Source organism: Helicoverpa zea, chromosome 18 (genome assembly GCF_022581195.2).
Source record: "Helicoverpa zea isolate HzStark_Cry1AcR chromosome 18, ilHelZeax1.1, whole genome shotgun sequence".
Lineage (NCBI taxonomy): Eukaryota > Metazoa > Arthropoda > Insecta > Lepidoptera > Noctuidae > Helicoverpa > Helicoverpa zea.
This window is the reverse complement of record NC_061469.1, coordinates 11456948-11469642: the sequence shown is the minus strand read 5'-3', so window position 1 is coordinate 11469642 and position 12695 is coordinate 11456948. Positions and strand designations below refer to the sequence as shown.

Sequence of the window (12695 nt, the reverse complement as noted above, 5' to 3'; positions counted from 1 at the left end):
GGTCGCCGGAAGACGCTGGATGCAGGTCGCTTCCAACAGGTATCTGTGGAGATCAAAGGGGGAGGCCTATGTTCAGCAGTGGACGTCCTATGGCTGAGATGATGATGATGATGATGATGAAGATGAACACAACCCGAGCGTCGAGTAGGTATTATTAGTAATCAAGATTATTAAGCAAAACCGGGCAAAACGTAAAACGCAACGACCATTAGTTATCTATGATTTTTACTCCCTCCCTGGCCACCCTGGCTTCACTTCCTATATCATCTGTATCAAAATCATTCAAAGTGCTGTCAGAAGAAGTCAAAGTCAAAGTCAACGGTAGCGTCGTATACGTTCGGTTCAATTGTTGAATATTATTTATTTAGTTATTTTCAACGATTTTCAGCTATAATTTTCTTAACTTGTAGTGGCGTTAAATGTCTGTGTATTAAAAGGACCGAAAAATATTTAGTAAAAATGGCCGGGCGAGTAAAAAAAGCAGCACCGAAACGTAAAGCTGCTGGCTACAAGATGCCTGCTCCTATCCCTACAGGAGAAATTATAAAAGACAATCTCTTCAAGAAAGAATGGCGGATAGGACCCTCAATTGGTGTCGGAGGCTTTGGAGAAATATATTCTGCCTGTGACCATACATTGAAGACTAAAGGATCAGATTACCCCTATGCAATCAAAATCGTAAGCGCACTTAACATTTGTACAAAAACAGTATTATAACCTATCTAAGTAAGCAAATAATATACTGTTTTGTGATTTCTTTTAACAGGAACCACATGAGAATGGGCCGCTTTTCGTTGAAATCAATTTCTATCTCAGGAATGCCAATAAAGATGATAGTAAGTAAACAACATTATTTTGCTTGATAATTATTGTTATAAGGAAAATACATCCAATAATGATTCCTTGTAATAGAATACTATATTTTATGTCACTTACCACATCAGTTTTTGGCAAACTTTATGGCAACTCATTGGTTATTTCCAAAGTTATATGCCAATTTACAGTATACCTACCTATATACCTTTTTGAATTAATTAGTATACTGCTAATGTACACAATCTGTTAAAGTAAATATCTCCAACAATTGTTTCACTACTATTGTTCAGGTTTTTGCTACCTCGATGTGGGCTACACAGTTACATTTGATTATCCATTTTGAAAGGCTCAAATAACTTATTTTTCAAATCCATATTAGCTTCTTATGATTTTAAATATTTCAGTTGCCAAATTCATGCAAAGCAAAAAGCTGTCAAGTCTGGGCATGCCAACATTCTTTGGTAAGGGCTCCCACGAGTGTAATGGAATGACGTACCGATACTTAGTCATGGAGCGGTTTGGTAAAGATGTGTGGAGCCTCTTCACTGAGGCCGGGAAGTCATTCCAGCCGGCAACTGTCTTCCAATTAGGCTTACAAATGGTAAATACTTTTAATAGAGCTTAATATAATTAACATCAAATTGTTCTGTTGATGTCACAATTCACACGGTATGTAATTAGGTATTTTGAAAAATAAATGTAGATTCAGCAGTTGGTTGTGTCAAGTTAAAAAAGAATTTTGCATTGCAATTACTACAGAACTATAGTTACCGGCATGGATATTGAGCTCTCGGCGGAAGAGTGGGGAATTGCTATGCGCACTGTACACATAAGGCAATAAACCAATAAATCGCTTCTGCGCAGGTGAAGGTCAGGGCTCAATATCCGTGCCGATAACTATACTAGTGTTGAATCCTATTGCTTTTTTTTCATCAATATATTTTATTTATCATGTCCTTGGCAAAATAAACAGGCTTTTCTAGACAAAAAATCCATTAGAATAAATTTATGTAAGGTATTTTTTTCTCCCTCATTTCAAACAAGTATTATAGCGCTACATTTTCTTATTACAGCTAGATGTTCTGGAGTATATACACAGCCGCGGTTACGTTCACGCTGACCTCAAAGGTGCCAACATGTTACTCGGCCTGAAGAATGCCAAGAACCAGGTGTACCTAGTGGACTTTGGTCTAGCCACACGATTGAAAGAGGGCCAGGCATTCAACCCAGACCCTAAGAGTGCACACAACGGCACCATTGAGTATACAAGCAGAGATGCACATTTGGGAGGTAACAAGAACATTATTCAGGATTGTTTAAATTGATATTTTTTAAAATATCAGTCATTTTTATGCAGTGTTTAAGTTGTGAAAAGTTGCATGAGGACTTCTGGCCACAGGATCTGGTTTTCCGTCATTTCCGTGGACAAGTACCACTTAACCGCACAGTGACTAGTGCATAGGAAGTGATAATAACATAGATTAATGTTTTCAATATGTCTATAATGTATATGCATATCAATGGAACCAGTGTTTTATTAAAAAAATTACTATTAAATATTACTGTTGTTACAACATATCTATTTACCCTGCAGAACCCACGATGCGTGGTGACCTTGAGATCCTGGGCTACAACATGCTGCAGTGGCTGACTGGAGAGCTGCCGTGGGAGAAGTCACTCAAGCAACCCAAAACAGTGCAGTCCATGAAGGAGAATTTCATGAAGGATGTCAGGACCAACATCAAAAACCACTCTAGTGCTGTACCTGGTTAGTATCACTTCAGTATACTATGGTTAAGAAAAAAAAAATGAAACCCATAAGTTTTTTATTATTTTCCTCGCATTCTTACAGAGGCTCTCATCAAATTCTTTGAATACATAAACACTATGAAACCTAAAGAAGTCCCAGATTACAAAAAGTGCCGGAAACTATTTGAGGACTACCTAAAGACTGAAGGCAAGACTAGGAATAGTACCTTAGACTTTTCGTCCAAAAGAACTAAATCACCTGTCAAAGGCAGAACAAGAGTCATTGCAGAAGATAGTGACGGCTCTGAAGGCGAAGCAGAAGTACCTGTGAAGGTTAGCAAGCAGAATGGTGATGTGCCAAAGAAACGGGGGAGGAAACCAAAGGTAGTTGCTGATGTGGACACGGAAAATAAGGTCCCAGAGCGAGAGAAGGAAACCAAGAAAAAGGTTAAAAGGAAATCATCAGAACCAGCTGTCCTGGTCAAGGTTAAGAAGACAAAGATGAACCCAGAGGCCACGCCCCCCGCTAAACTCAACCACAACAACATCGCCACACAGACGTCCATTGAGAAGCGATATAGTCCGAGACTCAACACCTCCAGACATGTATCGTTTGACAGTCCTATCTGTGAGATTGTCGGCGACAACAGTCGCTCGATAAACTCAAGCGGAGACATATTCGATGACTCCTTCACTATTAAAGAGGTTAAGGTCAAACCTAAGAGAAAATTGTTGTCAAATGAAGAGGTCACAGTGAAAAGGGTGGTTAGGAAAAAAGTTACGGCTGTGAAACCAGCGAGGTCATGGAAAGATTCTTCTACTATTATAAACGGACGGTCGCCACCCAAGTAAGTTATATGTGGTGGTGTATTCTTGCTCACATTTTAAAATCTATGTTTGTTTGTACAAGTGAAGTATGGGGAATGTTGATGGTATGTTGTTTTCTCAAAAAGAGAAGTAAAGCAAGTGCGTAGCAAGTAATAAACACTAAAATTGTTTTAACACTGTTTTATAATAATTATTGTTTAGGTTTTGTGTGATTTTAAAATGCCTCATGATTAGAATGTTTGCCTTTGTTGATACTTTCACATGCCAACTAATCTACTTCTGGTCTTATCTACATTTGACAATGATTTGTTATTTATAATCAGTGCCATTTAACATTGTAATCCCACTTAATTAGCTTTAACATATTTGCATAATCTACCAGATACCTTGATATTTTATTGGTAATAGACTGGATTCTAGGATAAAGACAAGAGCATAAAGCAAACTAACATAATATCTTACAGTCTGTTAGAAAGCAATATAAATGTGTCTTTTACCAATTAATAACTTAACTTGTACCTTTTAAGTTATAATAGTTTAGCTAGAAAGTTACCTATTCGGCTGCAGTAGGTAATGAGATTAATTTACGTAATGCACTGTCTTTTATGTTATATATCCCTTTGTTCACCATGTACTGATTATTAGACTACATAACAAAAAAATCTAAGATAAATAATTCTTAAGAAAATATCGTACCTATTTCCATTTTTATAACCTAATTATAACTTTAATATAAAAAAACAATAATATACTTATTATAACGTAGTAAACAACTAGAGTACTACCAATCTATTAGTGTTTCACTATGTATTTATTGATTCTATGAATGAACAAAGGATTTTATTGTGCACAAAATAGTTTGATCAATTAATCATTAATGTTTTCCACCGTAATAGTTTATTATTTTAATAGTATAATTGGTTTTAACTACAATCTATTTCAAAATCTGATGTCGCGGATATTCACGCGTTTTAGCTCATGCATAAGATAAAATTATGTAATACATACAGTCTACTGAAAAACAACTATTTCACAAGACTGGAAACGCGTGAGATTTACCGCGGTGTTAGATTTCCCACCCAATAATATACTTAATCAGCTTCTAATACCATACGATTAATTACTTACTAAATATCTACATATTTTACTATACTAAAATAATGATTGTCTTGCGGATTTAATTGAAATGTTGGTTCGAAAAACCGGTTAATTTGCATGTGTTGCGGTCTAATTTGAACACAAATAGCAGTTTTTATGGTTCGTTGATGTCTGTATGTGTTGAGATCAATCGTTACGTTTAAATGATGTTGTGTTGTACAATGAACACTTTTAACGGCGGGTTCGGTGTTGATATGCATTTGTTTTATTATGTGTGTGATCAATATGTAGGTAATTATGTAAAATAAACAGTATTTCTTTATTCCGTAGTTTTATTTAAGGACAATGCCAGGGTCTGGGCTCAAAGTTTGCCCAGCAGTGGGAGTAGTTCCAGCTGGTTCCATAGTGCACTCTGAACACGAAATCCAAATATTTTTGAAATCGGTCCCAGAGGTCCCGAAAAAAACCGGTTCAAATGTTCTCCATAGATAGTCACTTAACAAAGTCTGAGCCATTTGCCCAGCAGTGAAAGTGGTCGAAATAGGTTCTTTACTGCACTGTTAACACGAAATCCAAATATTTTGGAAATCGGTCCCAGAGGTCCCGAGAAAAACCGGTTCTAATGTTAAACTTGAACAGTCACTTTATAAAGCCCAAGCCATTTGCCCAGTAGTGGGAATGGTTAGAATAGGTTCTTTACTTCACTGTTAACACGAAATCTAAATATTTTGGAAATCGGTCCCAGAGGTCCCGAGAAAAACCGGTTCTAATGTTAAACTTGAACAGTCACTTTATAAAGCCCAAGCCATTTGCCCAGTAGTGGGAATGGTTAGAATAGGTTCTTTACTTCACTGTTAACACGAAATCCAAATATTTTGGAAATTGGTCCCAGAGGTCCCGAAAAAAACCGGTTCAAATGTTCTCCATAGATAGTCACTTAACAAAGCCTGAGCCATTTGCCCAGCAGTGAAAGTGGTCGAAATAGGTTCTTTACTGCACTGTTAACACGAAATCCAAATATTTTGGAAATCGGTCCCAGAGGTCCCGAAAAAAACCGGTTCTAATGTTAAACTTGAACAGTCACTTTATAAAGCCCAAGCCATTTGCCCAGTAGTGGGAATGGTTAAGATAGGTTCTTTACTTCACTCTTAAGACGGAATCCAAATATTTTTTAAATCGGTCCCAGAGGTCCCGAGAAAAACCGGTTCTAATGTTAGCCAGCCATTGTTAGCAAGCCATTTTAAGCAGCCACAAACCTAACAACCTCTTTTCTTGAAATAATATTCAGATAGTTAGTGGTTTCACTGTTAACAGGAAAAAAAATAAAATAAAATTGAAAAGTAACTGTTGTTTCTCTTGCTTTTCAGTCTCTATCTACCACAATCAGTCCTAAGTTCGTGTAGCGTCATGCAATTAATATCCGTAATGGCAATGGAAAAATCTTATCAAGACAAATAAAATAAGCTCGAACACGAGGTAGTAAATAGATACCGTTGAGGGGTTCCCTCGTCTCACTGTCGTCTCCACCGTCAGGTCAGGTCTTAACCTCCACTGTTTTGTGGTGTCGGAGACATATACCCAAATGACAAGTTTTTATTCGATATGTGCTTACAATTTCCGAGATTTCCCTATTGTTTTAAGGTTTCTATCACCAGACCCTGGACCGAATAACAAAGGAACCATTTGGAAAGTAAATTCTTTCAAACAATAAAATGATTGTTTAAATCGGTTGGTAAACGACGGAGTTATGCACGTACTTACGTAAAAAGAATACAAACGAACTGAGAAAATCCTCCATTTTTTGAAGTCGGTAAAAAAAAATCTCGTTCAATACCTCGTATTTATCGATTAATATTATAATGCATTTCAATTAAGGTAATAAAAGTGGAATAGTTAAGAGTTCGTAAGCATATTTTTCGTAATATTGAATAAGAGTCAAACCAGTTTTTCTCAGGACTCCTGGGATAGATTTCGAAATATTTCGGTCTGGGACCTATTATAAGCCTATGGAACATAATACACTATGCAGTTACTGTGGGCAACTCTTGAGCCCAACTTCCATACAAAGAATAGCATTGTCCTTTCCAAGATATAGCCGGGCGTTAACTGGGTGATAAAATAAATTAAAAGTAAGAAATAAATAAACAAATGCGCAAATCCAAAGCTTTTATTTTTTTATTTACAATAATATGAAAGTAAACAAAATTTTAATGTACCAAAGAAATTAGATTTTGATTTTTTAAATATAATTTAACGACGGACACGCCGACCGAGTGGCACGCATCGATCAACGAGTTATAAACACGATTGACATTGTGATACTTTTAAAGTGCACAGACTTGTGACTGCGAGCTGGATTCTAACGTGCCTAGCGTGGCCAGTGCGCGTGGCGGACGCACTGGGCGACGTGAACATTCAGAATGTTGGCAGGCGGGGGAAGCCAGGTCGCGGTACAAGCGGCGACAGCGGTTACAAAAGCTATGAGCGGCGAGCGCCGACCGCGTCTGACGCGGCACGCATGACGTCACGCCGCAGAGTTCAGCGGCTAAGCTATCATCGACTACAACACAAAACGGTAGCACCATTTGTAAAAAAATATAATATTTTTCCATTCCAAAACAACAGAATTTGCCTCATCGTGTGATGTCGAGTGACGCCCGTGACGTCACAGCAAGCGCTCGCGGCGTACGTGGCGACTCTTCCCAGATACTAAACCACTATTATACAAACTGTTCTAGACGTTACGATAGGTAAACTTATATTTAAACCTTATAAAAAACCTTTACGCCGTTTACAGGAACATTTTTATGCAAAAAATCTGTTTAACTTGCAATGGGACTAGTATAGATTACTTAAAAAACAACTCCATCTTGTCATGACGTAACACGCGGAGTTTGGTAAATTATTTTGTATATTTTTTTAATTATAAATATATTAAAATAAGGCCGCATTCACACTAGCTTTCGATGTCGCATAATACAAGTCTCACCAATGTAAATGTAGCCAAAAGCTCCTTTTAGAATATGCTTCGCATACACATGAACTCCTCCTGTCCACTTGCTTTGTGACCTTGTTATGTACGTCTTATAAAAGGCATGCTCGGACGTTAAATTATAATTGAATCTAGAATACACCAACGAAATCCACAAAAGCGTAATTGACATTTTAAATACAGAGACTAAAGTAATACATTCAGATATGAAACTGATTATATCCCATTGTGGATTTGCTAAATAACTTCGAATTCTCAAACACTACTCTTTATATAGTTTGGACAATTGGAGGTGGTAGGCACAAGCATATTCTAAAAGGAGTTTGTATCCAATCGCTTACACAACGCTATCATCTGTACCCGTCTATCCTTACACCTATGTTAAACTCAACACTTCTTACGCTACGTGGAATAAAGTAAATGTATAATATAATATACAATATATATATTATGTATCTAAACATGGTACTACGTAACTGCGAGGTGGCACTAGCAATCTGCAAATTGGCTTATTCAAATTACATAACTGGTTGAGATCTCGCCTTGATGATTCTCTATTTTATATTTTAGTATCTGGCAGTAAGTGGCTCAATGAATAGAATATTATTTTACTAAAACGTATTTATTTATTTTGAAATTAAAGTTAGAAATTATAGAAAATACAATGACTACTACGCATCTACTATAATTTTAAATGAAATAAAATTATTTGTGATTACAGTATTCCCTATGTTACACCTGGCTCAACTCTCAACCAGTTTCTTATAGACAACGCTCGAACTGGGAGCGTATTTCTTCCTAAAAATTATCAATATACAAAAATGTAAAACAGTGGCCTTGCCAAATTGTACTATACTACTATACGATCCGTTTAATACAACATTGATAACAGCGATGAATCGGGACTAATATCGTTTGGGTCTTAGGAGTTGTCTCATGTTGGAGTATTCTTTACAAACAAAAAACATGGATAGCAATTTTGTTCTTGATTGTACATAATAATGATTTAGTTGTGATTTTTTAAATTCAAACTCTAACAAACGTTTTAAATAAATTTCATTTTCTGCAATATAGAACACTCCCACATATAACAATAGACGAACACATTCCTAAGCGACAACTATTATCCTATACAAAAAAAAAACTTGTGCTGATTTCCATCTGGCATACTTAAAGCTTACATGTTACAGTACAATCGGAGAGAAAAGTCTAACGTTTTACGTTCAACCCAAGACTTCTCGCTCGCTTACTTATGCGGGAATAAATAACATTTTTTTTCTTTAATATAAAAAATTTGGTGTTGACTCAGTCACGCATTATGATACAGGTCCCATTACGTTTTCTTTTTTCTAACAAATCGAGCGCGGGCAAAGGAAGCTTGTTTTCTATTACTAGGTTACATTGGTTTTAGGAAGTATTTGAACACAGGAGGCTAGTCAATTGCTTATAGGTCGGAATGTAGAACATTCTGTTTTGTTGTCTCAAATGAGTTATTTTCGTGAGGCGCGTTTGTTTAGGTTTGTATAGTGAGCTGAGAAAAGTTGGGACGTTACGTTACTGTTTACAATAGCATACAGATCATACAATAAGAATTTTGATACTATATAGAAGGTATTTGAATAGACACACCAGGATTTGCTACAGCGTCTTGCGACCAACTTTTCTCAGCTCACCACTCTTATAAATATTTGCACTTATTTAACGGAAATCGTCTAAAATTGAACTATTGTACAACGATCGTCGTCTACGCTAAGTCCGTAAGTAGTCAGTTTAAATACAACTTCATATATCTGACAACGGTTGCGTTGTCGTTGCCTAGTCTTGTTACTGAAGCTTCGCGGGACTTATGATAACATAAATATGACTTGATAATTGTTAAAAATGTATTATACATTAAACAGTTTAAAATTTACACTTCAAGATACATCATTACAAATTAATATTGAATGCGACGCACAAAATACCCACAAAAACGAAACAGATTTTCGAAAATTAAGTTCAATTACAACAAAACATAAAACGATTAACTTGGAACAAAAAAATTCATTGTTTCAACAAAATTTATAACAGTGATTTCAGGATAAAAACAAGCGAAGCCCCGTAACAAGAAAATAATTAAAAGTTAAAAAATAAATGTAATATCGACCTATGTGCTTAAAAATGTCAACGTTTTGATTCATTTAAAAATATTCCTATAATAATATGTTTTCGGATATAAACAGCAGTCATAAGATAAAAACAGATTTGTATTGAACACATAATTTACGTAGATGACGCTATTTGAGCTTGCCTATTACAATCTTAAAAAAAAAATACAAATGTTTAACTAATGAAAGAAATGAGCAATAATAGATTTTGATCGAACTCGCCGGATCCAACAGTCGTTCCTTTAGGACGCGAGTGAACCGTGGGCGGAAGCTAGAAGGGTATTTTTTAAATGTAATATAATGAACGACATATTTACGCGGATAACACATTAATTATCACGATGGGGACTTTGCCTTTATGAATGTTTATTTTACATGGATTTTTAAACAGGCAAGCTCAAATAACTTAGTCTATATCATTGTCTAACTTGACGGTCAGCTTAACAAGCAATCATTACTTAAACGATTACTTACTAAGCTTCAGATGTTCCGTTCGGGGTTCCTCGATATAGAATATAGTGAAAATGGATCTATAAATATCGAACATACTGTATTGATTTATTTCATTATCACTTTAGAAATTATACTTCATTTTTTATTTTTATAAATTTGTGATGACGTTATGATACTTCTAAATGGTAAGTATATAAAATGGTGTGAAATAGTGATGTACATCACTCGTATCGACTTGTGTAACCACGAACGGAACACGAAACGGCAGATAACAAACAATAACAGTGTAGAAATAACATTTATGTTTAAAATTGCACAGAGTATTCTAAGAACACAGTAGGCAGTATGTCACCGGAACATAATCGCGTATGGTACCAACTACTGTTAGGCCTCTCTCACAACCGTGGCATTATATTATTACAATAAAATTTACTTTTAAAACGTTCACGACGGAACCAACGCGTCAACACTTCACTGAAACATTCCCGTGCACGAATATTCTATTTATTTCTTATATTTTTACCGCGACTGTACTAGAGAGATATACTAAGATCTAAGGAAATAAATATTTAATTACAAATGAATAAAATAACATGATAATGTATTAATTTAGTGAAAACTTTTGGAGTTAGACTTAGTATAATTTCTTTTAGTGTCATATCATATATTTATATGTTTGCTATACAAACGTATCACTGAAGTCTCATAACAATAATTATAAAAATGTAATAAGAATAAAATTAATAACAAAATGTGTTTACTATTATATAGTAACAGAAGCAAGCGACATCGAGTCTAATACAATACAGAACGAGCTTAGGAGATGTATACTCATTTATACATTAATTAAATTGTGTATGCTATATTATACATGCTTAAGACGAGGGAATATCTGAGTATACATCTTGTAGGCTAGTCTAGAAATAAGTGAAGGACATCGCTTCGTTTAATCTATCAAACTGCTTTTAAGATACAGGCTGACGATGAATGATAAAGCGGCGGTGATCTTATTACTTGTGCCCCTAGAGGAGGATCATTCAACTTACAGTGTAAGAGTTTTTAAATTATCATTACATGATAAATTAAGACACAGAATATCTAAAATTAATAATTTAACAACAATGCAGATGTTTTAGTTTAATTTAACTATTATATGATTTGATTTATTCTCCTAAAACAAAGTGTTTAAAACTAGGTTATGTTTTGATTTTTTTGTATTTTCGTACAAAATATAGTCTAGTGTAGAACCACCCCAGGGGCACAGTGTGGCGTGCACGTCGGTCGCGAGTGCTCTCCATCAACACTGCATCTATAACGCACAGCGTGCCTAGCTTTGTATCGATAAGTCGGACACAATTGATTCTGATATCTTCAGGTAAAACGGCTAAGACGTAGGTATTCTGAATTTGGTCAAATTATATAAAATTCAAGGTGTGAAGTTAGTTTTTGGTTTGTAAAATAAAATGGCTTATTTAATTTTTGTCACTCGACTTATCGACATAAAGCGTGAAAACCGCGACTAAAGAATCAGTCTGATGCATGAATTTGAGAGTCGGACAGCCGGCGCCGACACTAGGTCGCGTCGGCGGCGTGCAGCTTCTCGCTGCGCAGGAAGTCGATCTGCGTGTAGGCGCGCGGCGCGGGCGCGGCGGCGGCGCGGCGCGGCTCCAGGTCCAGCGCCGCGTAGTGCACGGCGCCGACACTAGGTCGCGTCGGCGGCGTGCAGCTTCTCGCTGCGCAGGAAGTCGATCTGCGTGTAGGCGCGCGGCGCGGGCGCGGCGGCGGCGCGGCGCGGCTCCAGGTCCAGCGCCGCGTAGTGCACGGCGCCGACACTAGGTCGCGTCGGCGGCGTGCAGCTTCTCGCTGCGCAGGAAGTCGATCTGCGTGTAGGCGCGCGGCGCGGGCGCGGCGGCGGCGCGGCGCGGCTCCAGGTCCAGCGCCGCGTTGTGCACGGCGCCGACACTAGGTCGCGTCGGCGGCGTGCAGCTTCTCGCTGCGCAGGAAGTCGATCTGCGTGTAGGCGCGCGGCGCGGGCGCGGCGGCGGCGCGGCGCGGCTCCAGGTCCAGCGCCGCGTAGTGCACGGCGCCGACACTAGGTCGCGTCGGCGGCGTGCAGCTTCTCGCTGCGCAGGAAGTCGATCTGCGTGTAGGCGCGCGGCGCGGGCGCGGCGGCGGCGCGGCGCGGCTCCAGGTCCAGCGCCGCGTAGTGCACGGCGCCGACACTAGGTCGCGTCGGCGGCGTGCAGCTTCTCGCTGCGCAGGAAGTCGATCTGCGTGGAGGCGCGCGGCGCGGGCGCGGCGGCGGCGCGGCGCGGCTCCAGGTCCAGCGCCGCGTAGTGCACGGCGCCGACACTAGGTCGCGTCGGCGGCGTGCAGCTTCTCGCTGCGCAGGAAGTCGATCTGCGGGTAGGCGCGCGGCGCGGGCGCGGCGGCGGCGCGGCGCGGCTCCAGGTCCAGCGCCGCGTAGTGCACGGCGCCGACACTAGGTCGCGTCGGCGGCGTGCAGCTTCTCGCTGCGCAGGAAGTCGATCTGCGTGTAGGCGCGCGGCGCGGGCGCGGCGGCGGCGCGGCGCGGCTCCAGGTCCAGCGCCGCGTAGTGCACGGCGCCGACA

The 12695-nt window shown here is 38.9% G+C and overlaps 1 protein-coding gene across 1 annotated transcript; it reads left to right on the top strand.

The window, feature by feature from the left end:
• Positions 1-286: 286 nt before the first annotated feature.
• Positions 287-4813, top strand: LOC124638946 (serine/threonine-protein kinase VRK1). Its single transcript, XM_047176123.1, has 6 exons — positions 287-678; positions 767-836; positions 1221-1417; positions 1890-2106; positions 2411-2584; positions 2669-4813. The coding sequence occupies exons 1-6, from the start codon at positions 460-462 to the stop codon at positions 3415-3417; spliced, it is 1626 nt and encodes a 541-aa protein (XP_047032079.1). The 5' UTR covers positions 287-459; the 3' UTR covers positions 3418-4813.
• The last annotated feature ends 7882 nt before the right edge of the window (positions 4814-12695 follow it).